The sequence below is a fragment of the Ctenopharyngodon idella genome, chromosome 10 (genome assembly GCF_019924925.1).
Source record: "Ctenopharyngodon idella isolate HZGC_01 chromosome 10, HZGC01, whole genome shotgun sequence".
Lineage (NCBI taxonomy): Eukaryota > Metazoa > Chordata > Actinopteri > Cypriniformes > Xenocyprididae > Ctenopharyngodon > Ctenopharyngodon idella.
This window is the reverse complement of record NC_067229.1, coordinates 42,586,502-42,603,784: the sequence shown is the minus strand read 5'-3', so window position 1 is coordinate 42,603,784 and position 17,283 is coordinate 42,586,502. Positions and strand designations below refer to the sequence as shown.

Below are 17,283 nucleotides of genomic sequence, written 5' to 3'. Positions count from 1 at the left end.
AAGACATGAACATCTTGGATGACATGGGGGTGAGTAAATTATTAGGAACATTTTATATGAAAGTGAACTAATCCTTGAACGGGAATCATTTTGACAACAATGTTGTGTCGTCTGTACGCAAAAAAATACCTTTTTTAAGTACATAGTTGTCGTGTAAACGTACCCTAAAACATAACAGGTTTTTTATTGTATATTAATGGGTAATACATTGGCCATATTCATTCATGAGCAGAACATTTGTGCAACGTTCATGCGGCCAGTAAGATTTTTAAAAAAATAAATTAATACTTTTACTCAGCAAAGATGCATTAAATTAAACAAACGTGACATTAAAGACATTTATAATGTTACTAAATATATCCATTTCAAATAAATTATGTTCTTTTGAAGTTTCTATTGATCAAACAATATATTAATATTAAAAATTAATATTTTTCTGGTTTCCCAGAAAAATATTAAGCTTAACAACTATTTTCAAAATTGATAAGAAATGTTTTGTGAGCTGCTAAAACTTCAGCCTTGCATCACAGGAATAAATAATATTTTTTAAAATGTATTAAATAGAAAACACTTATTTTAAATTGTAATAATAATAATTCACAATATTACTGTTTTTGCTGTATTTTTAATTAAATAAATGCAGACTTGAAGAGAATTTTTAAAAATCTTACTGATCCCAAACCTTTGAACGCTAGTGTATAATCATTACAAGTCCATAGTTTATGCATATTCAAAAATGAATCAAAGTTTAATTGTTTGAATGTGCATTAACTAATGATTAATAAACCATTATAGAATGCCATATTTGTTAATGTCAATAATGGAAGTTATTATAAAGAGTTACCAATTATTATGCTTTAAGATAGACTTAAGCAAGAACTGTGTGATAATGTTGCCAAACTGTTTTTTTTTTTTTTTTTCAGCAATTTTGAGTTGTATATGTGCCCTTAATGTTTTAAATAATAGAGTTTGCTTTTTTATGGATGTAGTTAGTAAGTGCTCACACTAGATGGCAGCAACCAATCAAGACTGACTAGTGTGAATGAAGCAGTGTTTCAGTATTTCTGACCTTTTTTTTTTTTCCAGTGACATTTTTAGTTTCAGGAAACCACTGCCGTAAGCTCTGTACCAGTAACTATCAGTATATTAATATGACTGGATATGTAACAGATGAAATTAGTACAATATAAAGAATTCTTTTTATTGCATAAAATAATACATTTGTAATCTCAGTAGTTTCTTGATTTGTCTAACATGTGCAAGGCAAAGTTTAAATGGTTTACAAGAGCAAAGTTTTACCTCTCACTATATTTACAGTATATTTACATGTCATCTTTAATATCTGTATATCTCTAATAACTTCACAGTGTCCATGATGTGAGAGTCCGGTGTCATCAGACATGAAAACTCCTTAATGCAACAGATCTGAAACACAAAGGCTTCTTTACGCAGTCAAAAACTCCAGCCAAAATAGGTTGTGGTCAGCGGGTAACAGTTTTTGCACCAACCAGAGGCAGATGAGGGCAAAAAAAAAAAAAAAAAAACCCTATTATGCAGGGCTGTGGTTTATGCTTCTGTTGCAGATGGGCTGAGAGGGGCCAGCTGGGTCTCTGTGTCCTCTTTACTGTTGTCTGAACAGTCTGATCCGATGTAACAGCCCGAGTCTCTGGGACAGTCGTTCAGTTCGATTTTGACTTGTTCAGAGGGAGATTTGGGCTCCTCATTTGCCTCTTCCAGGTTCTGATTATTATCTATATTAGAAAAAACAAGGCTTTCACAACAAGCTGTGGTCTTGTACATGCACAGACGTAACGATAATGTCATCAGATGATTGTGCATAAATATTCATGCATTACTTGGAAGTTTGTTTTATAACACGCAACACACGCAATGTTTTTCTGTGTATTGCAGCATTTGATGTAGTTTGTGAGGTGTGGCTGTGTAAGACGGATACCCACACAAACTCACTGCTCAACACACTTCCTGTTGGGTCTTTCATCACATGCAGGCAACTGGCCTCAATGACATTCACTTTTTTCCACTAGCAGCATTTTTTTTTTTTTTATTAAGCTACACTAATTAAAAAAAATCTGAAACTCCTTTTCTAGTCATTGTGGACAATTTTAAAGATTTTTTTTTTTTTTTTTAAACAAATCAATGTATTAAATTTTTTATTAAAAATATTTTTAAAATAGTTTATATTATCTATTTAAATATATTTAATATTTTATATTTAAAATGTATTTAATTAAACACACATTTTATTTACACATTAATTTTATTCAATTTTTTTATTTAACATTCATTCATTTTATTTAACATTTATTATTTTATTTAAATATGTAAATATATTATTTAAAAATATATATTTTTTAAAACATTTTTTAAATGTTTTATTTAAAAATATATATTTTTACATTGTTTTCTCATTTTGTTCTCTGGTTAATTTATTATGCCATAAACAAAATTTTATTAAAATATTTTTTTTTTTCAATATTTTATATTATTCATTTAAATATATTAAATATATCTTATTTAATAATATCTTATTTATTTTATTTAAATATAGTATTTAATTTAAAATATATACTATTACTCTTTTTTTTATGCATTTTATCTAATTTTTGTTTTGTGTTAATTTTTTATATCACCACAGTTATACAACTGAGGGGAAGAAACTAGATTTTTATCTGAGGAAAGACGTGTGAAAACTTGAGTTTTCAGCCTGTCGCTTCACCATTGTGGCTTTGATGAGGTTTGTTTTTCAGTTTCTGAAACGATCAGAGCGCTGAGGAGCTCATCCTACATCAGCACTTTAACTGTGAGAGCTTTAATATAAAAGTGGAAATTCAACAACATGTCTTGGAAAACAAAGATAGCATCATTTATGTGCCATTTGCTGACATTTTTAAATATTTTGATGACTTTTTGATGTTCAACCACTTACATTCAGAGTCCTGTAGGCTTTCTGCAGCCGCTAGCAGCCGTTGTCTGTGTTCAGGGTCGGTCACATTCAGCTCTACGAGGTGCTGCTCCTTCAAATCCCGAAGATCTTCCACCGTCTGATACCCGTTCAACAGCAGAGATGAAATGTGCTCCTGCAATAACAATTTTGTCTGTTAAATTGCAGCACCAACTTCACTTCACAGATAATGCATAACATCCTGTTTTTGAGATGTCTGAAAGTGAATTGGGTGTTTTTGGCTGTTCTGAATGGTGCAGGTTGATCATCAGTGATAAGATTTAATTGTACAGTTTAAGCACCTCCAGACTGAGTCTTTCCAGAAATTCCTGAAGGGTTTTGGGTCGAGGTCTTCTGCTCCTCCGGTGAGAGCGAATCCTCGGTTCCGGTATGATTTCCTCCACCAGCACATCAACATAGATGAACTTAAAGCTTCCCACTTTACCGTTCAGCATCCCAGTCCAGATTCCCATTGCAGGTTTGCTGATGATCTCAATAATATCTCCCACCTTAAAAACAAAAAAGAATACATGGCAATGGAAAAACAAAATGCAAACTATCAATCTGCTGAGCTTGTTTCTTGTCATCTCAGGGTGTTTTTACTTCGAGTTTAAGAGACTCTGTGTCATACAGACTGGGAACAAAGTCAGAAATAATTCTACCATGCTGATTTGGTGCTCAAGAAACATTATTATCAATGTTGAAAACAGTTGTGCTGCTTAATACTTTTATGGAAACCATCATACACGTTTTTTTCAGGATTATTTGATTAACAGAACATTCAAAAGAACACCATTTATTTAAAACAAAAATTTTGTATTGAGTTAGCACTGCTGAGTTGAGTTTGCTTCTTGTCACTTAAAGGGTTAGTTCACCCAAAAATGAAAATTTTGACTTTAATTACTCACTCTCATGTCGTTCCAAACCCGTAAGACTTTCGTTCATCTTCAGAACACAAATGAAGATCTTTTTTATGAAATCTGAGAGATTTCTGTACTCTCCATTGACGGCTATATAACTACCACTTTGATGCTTCAAAAAGTTCATAAAGAGATCGTAAAACTAATCCATATAAATTGAGTGGTTTAGTCCAAATTTTCTGAAGAGACACAATCGCTTTATATGATGAACAGATTGAATCTTTTATTCACATATAAACATTCATCAACTCGTAAACAGAAGCTCAACCAATAAGGTTCATTCTTCGCAGGTTCGGTTGAGTTTCTGTTTATGTTCGCTGATCAATGTTTATATGTGAATAAAATCCTAAATTAAATCTGTTCATCATATAAAGCGATCGAGTTTCTTCAGAAAATTTGGACTAAACCGCTCAGATCATAAGGATTATTTTTACGACCTCTTTATGAACTTTTTGAAGTTTCAGTTGCGTAGCTGTGAATAGAGGGACAAAAATCTCTCAAATTTCATGAAAAAGATCTTCATTTGTGTTCTGAACATGAACGAAAGTCTTATGAGTTTGGAACGACATGACGGTTAGTAAATGATGACAGAATTTTCATTTTTGAGTGTACTATCCCTTTAACATCTCATGTTGGTTTTTACCTTGAGTTTGAGAGACTCTGTGTCATACGGACTGGGAACAAAGTCAGTGTGGACCTTGGCTCTCCCGCAAAACTGGCCTGTATAGGGCACGTCTTCTTCTAAACGCAGGCTGTCCCTGTTACTATAACCCTCAGAGCTGCTGGTCACGCCACCTAAAGCACCAGGAAATGCAAAAACAACCAGTGAAACACAAACCACATGGTTGAAATGTCAAGAGCACATCTGCGCCAAAATGTCAATTCAGCAAACAATATGTTTTTACTCATGTGGCAGCTATGTTTTACTTTTTAAATTGCACATTAGACCTATGGTCCAATAATAAGTGAATCAGCTTACTAGATGAACTCTGGCCACTGTGCAAACTGAACAAACTTTCCATGGAGGGGTGGCAGCCTTTGGCCAGCGTACCGTCCACGACTTCAGCCACCACAGCTTCAGTCTCCTCGCCCTGTGAAAAACATCAACTGCATTCGTGAGCAGAGAAAGTCTCAGGGAAGTGTCCCAATCAAAAGCGGATACGTGACAGGTCTTCAGGTACCAAATCAGGTCGTGCAAGGCCGCGGGCCGCTTGAGGGAGCAAAGTCTTTAATCCGCGAGAGCTGCGATGCCATTTTTACCTCAGACATGGGAGCTGCATGTAATCCACCCACACAAGCTCCTCAAAAGCTCTTTATAGTACAGCGCAAATAAAGGAGCACTGCTTCATAAATGAGTTTTAAATAAATGAGAGAACTACAGAGACGTTGGGCGTTCTTGTTTTTACTGCTTTAATACCTCAGACTCACACTGCTTACTCAAGATAAATGTTGTAGGAGAAACTTTCAAGCTCTTCTAAGAACTTTGACTCTTTGCTTTGTAATTTTTTGATGTTTAAAATATAGTTTTAAACCCAAATTGATGTAAATTTTCCAAGCCTGGACATCACTTTTACTGTAGATTTTTACAGTTAACCTTTTTGTCATGTATCAAGTCAGAAGGTTCCCTGTATAATTTACAGAATTTACTGTGAGAGATTCTTTCACATATAAGCAAAGCTAGTTTGAACCTACACTATAATCAAGACTTCTTGATGAGGAAATTTTTAGAGGATCTGAGGAAGATTTTCAGAGATTAACAAGTTAAAATTTGGTCTTTTCCTCACATAAAATCTATTGTATGATTCTGAACACTTGGAATATAACATGCAGGTCATACACACTACTTTTATGGTACTTTTTTTTGTCATTTTTGGACCTCAAAAGCACCAGACCATATTATATAAAAGAGCAATTTGGACATTTTACAAATGATTTGTGCTCAAAAGTTTGTTGAATTACCCCTGTAAAAAACCTAGAAGTCAATTCGCTTATCTGAACAACTTATGATGGAACATCAAGTTCTCAAAAAGGACTCAAGAAAAAATGTTATAGAAAAAATGGTTCTTCGTAAGAAGAGCGTTCTTTGCTGAACCTAAAAAACCTTTATTTTTAAGAGTGTAACAACACGGCTGGCAAGTTTTGATGTTGTTTTAAAGGTTAAAGGTGCTGAACTGTCAAGCAAGCGCTCACCGTTTCCTCTGACAGGGCTTTAGTGTATTTCCGGCCCATCTTTTTACGCATGGTCAGTGAGATGTTCTTCATCTTCTTCCCGAGACCTCCTGATTTACTGGGATCCACCTCAGCTGCTTCCATGGGCTACACATGGAGTTCGGTACAAGTTTTTTGTCAGTACAAGTTCAGGTTTTTTATATGAGCATTACTGAAAAGAGAAACACTCACCAAACTTTCTCCCTTATCTTCTGCCTTATCTTCTGCCTTGACATGGGTATGCTGCTGTCTGTCAAAAATCCCAAAACTGGTGGATCTCTGAAACAAAATGAAGAAAACAGGTTAATGGTGGACTGCAGCTGTGAACAGTCTTGATTGTGTCTTGACTTTCACACCAGTCTTGTGGTCACAGAAGAGATCACCAATGGCCAACAAAGTGACAATTTCGCATGGCTTTTGTTTGCAAACTGACAAGGTCAAAACAGAATAATAAACTGTTAAGCGAGCGAACTGTTTGTACTTGCGTAATGTATCATTTCACCACAATAGATGGACAAACTGTTTGATTTTGGAAAAAAAAATTTTTACCTTAGGTTTGTTCCTTGATTTGTCAGAGACATTTGATGGTTTCCTTTGAAGCATTCTGTCAATTGTGTCAAATGTTTTTTCTCTCAAGCTCTCCTGACAGAAAGCAGCTCACTTTTTGAAGACACCAGCACTGGCCTGAAGCAACTCACACATACAGTCGAGTCTAAACACACTTCCTCAACCGCACAGGATGTGAGCGTCTACTGACATCTCTAATCAGTGACTTTAAAGTGTCCTCATTAACGTCACCAGCGTTTTAGAACACAACACGGAATTAAAGTTATTGTGATGTAATTTGTATTTGATCTGTATAAGAAATCATTGTAACTGAAAGTTAAATTTATCATAAATTAATATGTACGCTGTACTATGTTTTTGAAAGAAGTATTTTGTGCTAACCAACACTGCATTTATTTGATCAAAATACAGTAAAAACAGTAATACTGCAAAATATTATTACAATTTCAAATTTTACTATATGTTAAAATGTAATTTATTCCTGTGATGCAAAGCTGAACTTTCAGCATCATTACTCCAGTCTTCAGTGTCACATGATCCTTCAGATATCATTTTAATATGCTGATTTGGTGCTCAAGAAACACTTTTAAATCAATGTTGAAAACAGTTGTGCTGCTTCATATTTTTGTGTAAACCATGATACATTTTTTTCAAGATTTTATGATGAATAGACAGCATTTATTTGAAATAGAAATAGTTTGTAACATTTTAAATGTCTGCAATGTCCCTTTTGATCAATGTAATGCATCCTTGATGAATTAAATTTTTTTTTTTTTTTTTTAAAAACTTACACTAAACTTTTGAACAGTAGTGTATATTACATTAAAACTATATATTATTTTATACATAAAATATGTGACATTAAATATTATATTACGTAATGAAGTTGTTTGAAAAATAAAACAAAGAAAATACTATTTCAGTCTTTCTACTTCAAAAATTTAATGTTTAATTCAATGTGTTACTTGCCAATTATATATATATATATATATATATATACACAGCATTTATTCGAAACAGAAATAGGTTGTAACATTTTATATTCAAGTATTATAAAAGCAATTTTATATATATTTTTGCATTTATTTTATTTTACTTTGGCAATTACTATTAAAAATCCATCACAAAACAAACAAAAAAATGTCTTTTAAGCAGTATGCACCACAAATTCCATTGTGGATCAAAGAAGATATTAATAAAAAAACCTTTTTGCCTAGTTAAATTGGTATACTTTAGTTAATAAACACAGTCAGCTCCCTGTTTTGCATATTTTTGTAGCTTTATCACCCTGAAACACATCTGAAACACCAGCATAGCATGCTGTTCTTGTGTGTCTTTTAAACAGGAAGTGCACTTCTGATCAGTATCTTACCAGGGCGTCTGGCATGTCCAGGTCCATGACGGAGTGGGTGATCCATCTGGCTTGCTGGTCTCGTTTGTAGGGGTCCAACCGGTGAAAGAGCTCCTCGTATTTATCCCAGTCTGTGTCTCTGGGGAGGGTGAAGTTGAAGTTGTACATGACCTGTTCAGCCGTTGACCTGTGGCAGGTGTGTGTGGACGTGTCCCACGTTGGAGAATACGCCACGGGGCTCCAGTACTCCTGAAAGAGCCCTGGACTCCAGGAACCCTCCGTTTCTGTTGTATCCACATCCTTCTCCTGCAGGGGCTGCTGGGATTGTGGTGGTTGTCTTGTGGGCTTCTTCTCAGCTTTTTTGGTCAGACTGATGCAGGTTATGACAGGACTGTGGTCTTTGCCATTGGATTCTGTCAAATGACCTAAAGGAAGTAACATAGATTATGCGGCTTTTGTATTATTATTTTATTTGCATAAAAAAATACTTTAGGTTTCTCACCGCCAGGCTCTGTGTTGTTCCTTGACTCCTCCGTGACGCTTTGACTCCCCTTTTTCACTCCTACCAGTTTCTGGATTTTCTTCAGCGTGCCTTGCGTCTCGTCCTCGCCCCCTAACCTCCTGGTCTGAAATAAAGTAGCATTGGGTAATTACAGCATGTGAGGGAGATCAGAGATGCTCTGTACAGTTGACCTCTCTTACTCTGCCTTAAGATCAACACACATGAGATTCCACGAACTGCTGGGGCTTCTGGGTAATACTAACGCTCTGCCCTCAGGCTCTGACCTTATTAAAAGCCTTTCACAGATGTACATTCTTCTTACACTGACATGTCATTTGAGTTCCTCATAATCTGACCTATGAAATTTCCTTTGAAAATTTTTGCTAATATTCTCATTAAGTTATGAAAACGTTATTCCCTCAAGTGTATTGCGTAACCAACGAGGTTCATTTTTATGTGTTACGCAGCACGTTTGAGCTTCCGGAAGAGGCTTGTTCTTGTGTGTCATTCAGGTTCGGTTGAGCTTCTGCTTATGTTCACTGACCAATGTTGGTGTGTGAGTAAAAGCCTAAATTAAATCTGTTCATCATAAAAAGAGATTGAGTCTCTTCAGAAAATTTGGACTAAACGGCTCAATTCAATTCAGTTTCCGGATCTCTTTATGAACACTTTGAAGCGTCAAAGTGGTAGTTGCAAAGCCAGTCAATGGAGGAAAAGACATCTCTCAGATTTCATCAAAAAGATCTTACGAAAGTCTTACGAGTTTGGACGGACATGAGGGTGAATAATTAGTGACAAAATTTTCATTTTGGGGTGAACTAACCCTTTAAATTCAGCCTAAATGTTGCATTTAAAATGAATTTTAGATTTTAATGTTATAATTTTAATTCATTAAAAAATTAGAGAAATTTAATAACAGCCACTTTTTTGATTTATATAGTTTTTAGTGTTTTTTTTTTAATGTATTTAAACAAAATAGTATCAACTTTTTTTAATTGATAGGTTTTCTGCCATAAAATGAATATTTAGTAGCTTATCTTATTGTGCGTAATTTTATTATTGGTGCATCTATAAGATTTTGCTTCATTTGACTTAACTCTCAGAAAAAAAATGCAGTACTCTAAGCTTTATTTTACTATGCTTAAATCCATTATGCATAATTTTGCATATTTTTTTTCTCAGTTAGAATGGAAAATATGAAACTGGGCCGAACCATAAGTGAAGGCAGTAACAGTACAAAAAAAAAAAAAAAATCATAAAAAACATTTTGTCCACAACAAAGTGCATTAACTATTAAAAAGTTCAAAGTTTAAAGCAGTCGTCAGAAAAAAACTCACCAAGTCTTGCTGTCTGCCTTCAGAGTTTTCTCTATTGGGATTCCAGGCTTCAAAATTCACACCCTGTGAATAAAAACACCAGTGCTGAATAAATTTGAGAGGGATATTGTAAAAATCTCAGGTCTGACATCGAAAGAATGATAAAAGGACAATATTACACAGATGAATGAATTGCATTAATGTAATGAAGATTTTAATCACAGAGAAATTTATCCTGTATTATCGAGAGGCACAATTTCTGGATGCCACTCTTAAATTAATATTTGATGGTGTTTGATGTTTTTGTCACATTAAAGTTAGATTATGAGATATTTTGCTGGTGTGATTTACCTGGACAGAAGGATTTTTAACAGTTTTCTCTGAATTCCCCCGCTCCTCTTTCTCTTCTCTAGTGAGTTTCGACAGGTGGTGATCTTTGACCATCTCTAGATTAAAAAACAGCACAATTTAGCTCAAGCCCTGGATTTATGACAATTCAGACTTTAGATTTAGATGGAAACTTGGAAAGTCTGGGGAAGAGAATGTGACCCTGATCACATTTTATCAGACTGTCAGTGAATCAGTCTGAGCCCAAATCAAATCCTCTGTTTCACATGGGCTTTTGGAATTGCTTTGTGTCGTCACTGATCTAATCCACTAAGACTGTTTGACACACACGACTTTCTCTGACCCCTAGCCCACCCTACTTCCTCGGCTAACAATCACACACACAGACACACACACACTGCAGCCTCTATAGACCTGTTACCTGTGTTCGAATGGTTCTTGCCGTGTACAAAGCCGTCTTTTTTCCTGGTGGATGGCCAGTGGGCATCAGACTCTGTATGATCTGTCAGAGATAATAACGGGTTATTTTGAGAGCAAAACATGGAAGGCAAATGAAATAATGTTATCGAGACACGTCGCTGCCAAGTAGGTCAGCAGGACCAGCATTTGGTTAACAGCGCTCAAAAATATAAGGCAGAAGAGCTTTGCTGGAATTCAGTGGGTCAAATGCAAAAATCAGTTCATTTTTTTCAAGTTCAATCCTTAATCCTGAAACAAAGCAAAAATTCAGACAAAGATAAAGCTTAATGCTATGGGTCGAGACAGATGAAGTTCTGGATGAAATAACTGACCCTTGGATTATGAATTTGACAGACCTTTAAACTCTATGACACTTTGTTCTATGACAAGCAGTATTATTAGTACTGTAGTATTCAGCGCGTGGTTTAAGTTAGATAATACTGAAGTTTTTAATGAACTGTGAGTGAAATCAGCAAGGAATTCTGGGTATACATTCAAAACAATAGACAAACCTGTAGTCTCATCTTCAGATGTCGATAGTATTTGGGACCTGTTATGTGAATAAGAAAATGCATATGATTAATAAATAAATATATAAACATTATATATATATATAAGTCTCCCAATCAACCTTAATTGACTATATATATATATATATATATATATATAGTCAATTAAGGTTGATGATATATATAAGAAAGGTGTGTGTGTGTGTATATATATATATATATATATATACACACACACAGTTGTAGTAGCCTAAGCCTTCTGTTTCATTTAGAGTGCTTGTGAGAGAGAGAATCGAGTTCAAAACCAGAACTTACATAAGTTTTTATGGTCAGCGTATATAATTGTAACTCATATAGCCACAAAAGTTAATGTTTGGAAGGCTGCCATCTGAAAAAACAGCAGACACCAAAATAACTATACTATATTATACTTTTTTTGCAATTCGCAACAGGCTATACTTTTTTTGCAATTGAACTCGCCAGTTCAAGCCAATAAATCATCGAATCGTCTGGTGCTGTAGTTTTCAGAGCTCAAGAAGACAGTGACACTACAAGCGCTTGTCAGGTAAACATAGCGTTAAATAGCTATGATTCTTATTTTCTGTCAGCTACTTAGAAATAGAACTAGCAAATCGATGTTTGTTCCATGAATGAATCACTGTTTGAGTCGGTTCATTTGCATGAATTGCTCATACGGACAGCCAAATGGCCTAAAAGCTAAAAGCTGACGATTCAATTTGAATCTTTTAGAGATACTTTTTTACTTGTCAGTAAAAAAACAAAAAAACAATAGTATCCAGCTGCGGTTCTACAGTTAGATATATCTCGGGATAAACAGAGTTTAATGATCAGGCTAAAATAGCTATGACCAGTATTTTTCTATCGACTACATTTAGAATCAGAACTAGCGAATCGATGTCCGTTTTGTCGATGACTTTCTCAGATCTTTGAGATGAAATGGGTTGAGCAAAACCGTCTGAATCGGTTCACAATTCGAATCGGTTCGAATAATATATTAAATTAAACAAATATACTTTATGTATTTAATCTCACTTTATTAATCAATGTCTTTTCTGCTGACCATTGATGATCCAATACTAATAAGCAAAAATGACTTTTGAAAAACATCACATTTGTGATCAGCATGAAGCTTATTCATTTCACTTTTGGTGTGAAAGGACCTTTAAATTTTTCCAAAAAATTTTTTATTAAAAAACAAACAAGCAAGCCCTGCCCAAGTGAGAAAAAGTAATGCAAAAGTAATGTAACGCATTACTTTCCATAAAAAGTAACTAAGTAAAGGAATTATTTAGCAATATTGTAATGCATTACTTTTAAAATTAACTTTCCCTAACACCGGTGATATTCTTCAATCATAAGTTTTTATTCTATATTATGTTACTTATTCTGGTCAAAACTACTTTAAAGGCAGATCATGACCAGTATGTGATACTGTAGCAGGGACAAGTCTGACATTGGTTTAAACAGGTGGGTCAGAACAGTAACTAAATCCCTCACACTGGTCTCAATTATTATAATCCTAATCCAGCTCTCTCATTCTCTCATAAAATACAGCATACGGCACGTCATGATCTAATGGCGGCCCTGGCCACACCGACTGTAACTATTGCAGAGAGGAGATGTTAATGTTATCATTCCCATAAAAGGTGTAGTTATGAGAAATGCATTCATATTAACTGTATTACTTTATGTAATTAAACTTCCCATTAGTGTTGTCAAAAGTACCGGTACTTCCGTACCAAGTCGGTACTGAAATTTTGAAAATGTGACGATACCAGCATTTCTGTAGTACCGGTAGTACCGAGAATCCGGGTATATTCGGTACCCACTGATAGGGCTGTGCCAGTATTTACTTGAATATGACACGAGTGAAGCACAAAGCTTTGTTTACAAAAGAAATAATAGGTTAGCAATTAAACGTGACATCGCAGCCATGGAAACATTTTGGTTCATGCCGAATGAGAGAGGTAGGTGAGTCCATAAATTTAAGCTTTGTATTCTGTTTTGCGAATCACGATCTAGTCACCCGATTAGCAGAGAATTTAACAATATTCCATTAGTTATTCCACTGAATATGGAATCTCTGTTTCTTTTCCCAAATCTTCACTCACGCAGGGGATTATAATGTTTCTTCCTTTCGTTCGCTTTTAGGCCTATTATAGGCTATTCGCATTCTTTACTGTGGTAAAGTAGAAAAAACACCGTAGGACAGAAACCTTTTTGCTTGCACGTCAGTTTCTATTTAACACAGTTTGTGCTTGTTATTAGACTTCATAAGGCGCGTCAAGTTTATTTGTATAGCGCGTTTCACACACGCTGGTAATTTTTTACTTTCGCTTTCCCTGGCAGCGCTAAATCAAATAAAGCCTGAATGTGTGAAGATAAAACTCACTCTTCAGACCTTTTACAACAAGTGTTAGTTCCTTGTAACATCAGGAGATAACATGAAGATATTATTAAAGAGAAATGACCTCTTTCGTGCTCGTGTCCCACATCCCTCTCAAAGAGCAGAGCAGTAGGCTATATGACGCATCTTTGTGTAGAAATAAAAAAACGAATGTTTTTTTTTTTTTTTTTAATAATATTTAACTTTCTTATTATTTAGGTTACCATTATTTACCAATATTTATTTCATAGTTTTACAGGCTGTAGTGTGTCGTTAAAATAATAGTTAAAATAAACATGCACGTCTGTTACAAAATGGATGTTTGAGCATTTATTTATTTTTTTATATTTCAAAATTTATTTCATTGAGGTATATATACACACACATGCTCCAAATATTTATATGTATGATTAACATATTTAATGTTTTTAAAATAGGCTATATAAAATAGTAAAATAGTTCCAACAGATTTTGCTGTGGTACCAAAATTGGTACCGAGAACCGTAAAATTTTTATGGTATTGGTACCGACTACTGGAATTTTGGTACCATGACAACACTACTTCCCATAATTGTGAAATTATTTCCATTTTCTATAAATGATTTACTATTTTTTCAATAAATAAAAAAAGAAACATTTCACAGGTCTTGAAGTATCATTAACAGACCAATAGATCCAGAACTTACTTTCTCTTCACCTTTTCCGAAGTCTTATTTTCCTGAGTCTTCCTTGTGTGAGTCTCTGGAAGCTTCTGGAATGAGAGACAAGAACTGTCTTCATTTTGATTTAGATATTTATATGAGATGATCATATATGATACATCAAATGTACATCAGCTCATGCAGCATTTCATCTGGATTGTTGGATTTTGGTAATTTCCTAATGAGTGTGACCTGCTGTACCCCACACACGTCACTCACAGATTAATCAGTGGTTATACAGGTGGCAGCACTTTCGCTTATTAATATTCTCCTCAATGTCACATTCAACATAACTGCAGTTCAGAGTCTCATGAAATGCCATGTGAATTCCCTTGCGTTTGTAGGCACATGCGAATAAACCCACCATGGCGATGCAGGGCTCGGATCCACTCCACACGCCCATGTTTTTCGCAGAGTTTGGGCTGGGTAGCCTTCTGGGCAATGAGTCTTGACTGTTCAGGCCAATCTGGGCTGGTTCGTACAGACTGTCCGTTGAGCCATCCTGGACCAAACACAAAATAAGAATAGTAAGTAAGAAAGACATTCAATATGAGAAATAAGAGCCCTGCCTTTTGATTTTAGCCACTAACATGGACCACAGTATTAACCTTTAAAGCAGAGTTAAGGTTAAGGAGGTGATCTATGACATAATTCTGATTGAAAGAAAAGACATTTGTATCTATGTGAGAGAAAAAAATCTATTCTTGTAGTTTGTTATGTTTTTCTCTTTTTGATATTATTCTTTAATTGATAATATTTGTATTCCCATGTTTTTACTCAGTATCAATCTGATTGACTGTAAATTGATTGTATTAAATCATATATACACATACATATAATTTTTACATACACATATAAATAAATAGTATGGTCTATTTATCGAACTAAATAGACCAATAAGCATAAGCTTGCGATTCTTTACTGATATAGATTACACTTGGATATATATAAGGTACAGTACATAATATTTCTCAAGGAAAAAAATCTCTAACTCTGTAAACTATAGGGAACCCAGTCAGCTGGTACATTACTATAATATTAAAGGTTCAAATTAACAACTAATTTGTATACAATAGCATATAATGCCGTTTTTACAGTAATAACGTTATAACAACTTTTTAAAAGAGTAAAAATATGAATATGTAATATAGTGCATAAAAAAACCTACTATTGAGTTTGTGGGCATGGCTTTCCTGAGGTAAAATGTAACGTTCGTCACGTGACATTGTTTCAGATGCCGCGATCAATGTTAAAACATTGATTGAGCAATTACATGAAACATGCATTTCAGTAAGTTGTACTGTTTCTTTCAACATTCCTTTTAATGATCATTCATGTTTGTTTTGTGCTGTAACTAGTAGTAAAGAGTAAGATGATCGGTTCACGTGCCACTTGATTGAGGCGCCACAGATCTGTCACGCCACATTAAAGAGCGGCAAAACCACATTTAGGCTATTGTTTGAATTAGTAAAATTAATCGAATTTAAAAGATGAGACTTTTTCATATAAAAAGAAACCTGCTCTGTCGTGTCTGTCGGCGCATTGACAATTTCCTCTTTGCTCCTCGATGTCGTGACAAAATGGACGTGTGGACGTTAGCATGTGACTGAATCGAATGCCGCCCTGCATATGACAGCATTATATATATATATATATATATATATATATATATATATATATATATATATATATATAGCCTAATATACATAGCATACACGTATAATAATATAATAATTATCTAATATAATTATCTAACTATTAATATAATTATTGATGAATTAATTGTTAAAATAATAATGTTTTTTACTTTAATGCGCTTTCCCACTGCATGGTATGGCTCAGAACGGCTCACTTTTATACTCCACTTTTTATACATTGTAATTTGTAATATATATTTACCTTTTAAAAATTGTTATTATTATTAGACATAATTTATAATATATATTTCTATCATTTTTTATTTTATAATATTTTTTTATATAGTATGGCTAAAACTAAATAATATGTGGCTAAAAGTCTTGATCTGTGATTTTTTGGACTCTATGAAAATGAAGTATGGATTGTCCAAAGACTCCTCTCACACATGTTCAGGAGCTGCAGGCTGTTGTTGGATGGAAGTATCTGGATTCAGGGGATGCAGTTTCCACTCAGGACCTTCAGAGGTACTGTAGTATTCCTGATCCATGAATAGGACATTTTCCTCTCTGCTGATCGTGATCTGCTGTAAGGAGCTCTCTGTCTCACAGTAATCCTTACCTCCGCTCAATGTTTCCATACAAATCCCAGCCAAATCTATCCCACTTTCTCTTGCCTTAAGACACTCATCATGATATCTACATCTAAAATTAGCATTTTAGCATCTTTTTCTGGGAAATATTGGTTTGTAGTATAAAAGTCTGTTGGAAAATCATCAACACTTGAATATACTAAGCCACTGCTGTTATACAAACGTACAAGTACAGTACCACTCAAGTTAAACCTACAGCAGTGGAATCAATGATCTAATCTTGTTCTTTTACCAGCAGAGACACAGATAATCAGTTCAATCTAATATAGCATACAGTGTTGGCGTGAATCAGTTTCAGATCTTGAGATGTCAACCTCTCATATCTTCTGGAATAGCTGATGAATCACTGATAAAAACTGAGTCAATATCCTGCTGTCAGTGTATATAAATGAGTAAACGAAGAAACTTTCTCTTACCAGAGTGAAGCAGAAGAGGTTCATTTTCCAAGTCTGTGTCCTGTCCTTGCGGTTTCACACAGTTTTATCACAGAAGTGCATATGTGTGTGAGTGGGTACGTGAGCTCCCACATACAAAGAGTGCTGGGATTGAGTGGCTATTGGACTGTCTGTGGCCTCACAGATTAATGCAAGTTGAAAATCCCTCTCATAATCCAATAGCGGCAGTGGCTGTCACTCTCTAGGTGCCCCGTCCCTGCCTGTTAATGAGCTGCGAATACCCACAACGTTCCTTCACAAAAACAAACGTGACATCCACGTGCCATCAGCAGGGGACAGGAGGACACGTGG

At 34.7% G+C, this 17,283-nt stretch overlaps 1 protein-coding gene across 2 annotated transcripts; it reads right to left on the bottom strand.

The window, feature by feature from the left end:
• Window positions 1-1,187: 1,187 nt before the first annotated feature.
• samsn1b (SAM domain, SH3 domain and nuclear localisation signals 1b) lies at window positions 1,188-15,877 on the bottom strand. 2 transcript variants are annotated; one of them, XM_051910307.1, is made up of 16 exons: window positions 15,768-15,877; window positions 14,615-14,752; window positions 14,236-14,300; window positions 11,146-11,183; window positions 10,596-10,676; window positions 10,178-10,272; window positions 9,848-9,910; window positions 8,511-8,634; window positions 8,030-8,433; window positions 6,283-6,369; window positions 6,073-6,198; window positions 4,862-4,973; window positions 4,526-4,677; window positions 3,265-3,471; window positions 2,948-3,098; window positions 1,188-1,751 (listed from the first exon to the last, which is right to left on the bottom strand). In XM_051910307.1, exons 2-16 carry the CDS (start codon window positions 14,651-14,653, stop codon window positions 1,567-1,569), a joined length of 1,929 nt encoding a protein of 642 aa, XP_051766267.1. In that variant the 5' UTR covers window positions 14,654-14,752; window positions 15,768-15,877; the 3' UTR covers window positions 1,188-1,566. The 2 variants fall into 2 exon arrangements, with proteins under 2 accessions (XP_051766267.1, XP_051766268.1); XM_051910308.1 differs by lacking the exons at window positions 8,030-8,433; window positions 8,511-8,634; window positions 9,848-9,910; ... (4 more) ...; window positions 14,615-14,752; window positions 15,768-15,877 and adding an exon at window positions 6,640-6,841.
• Between the last annotated feature and the right edge of the window lie 1,406 nt (window positions 15,878-17,283).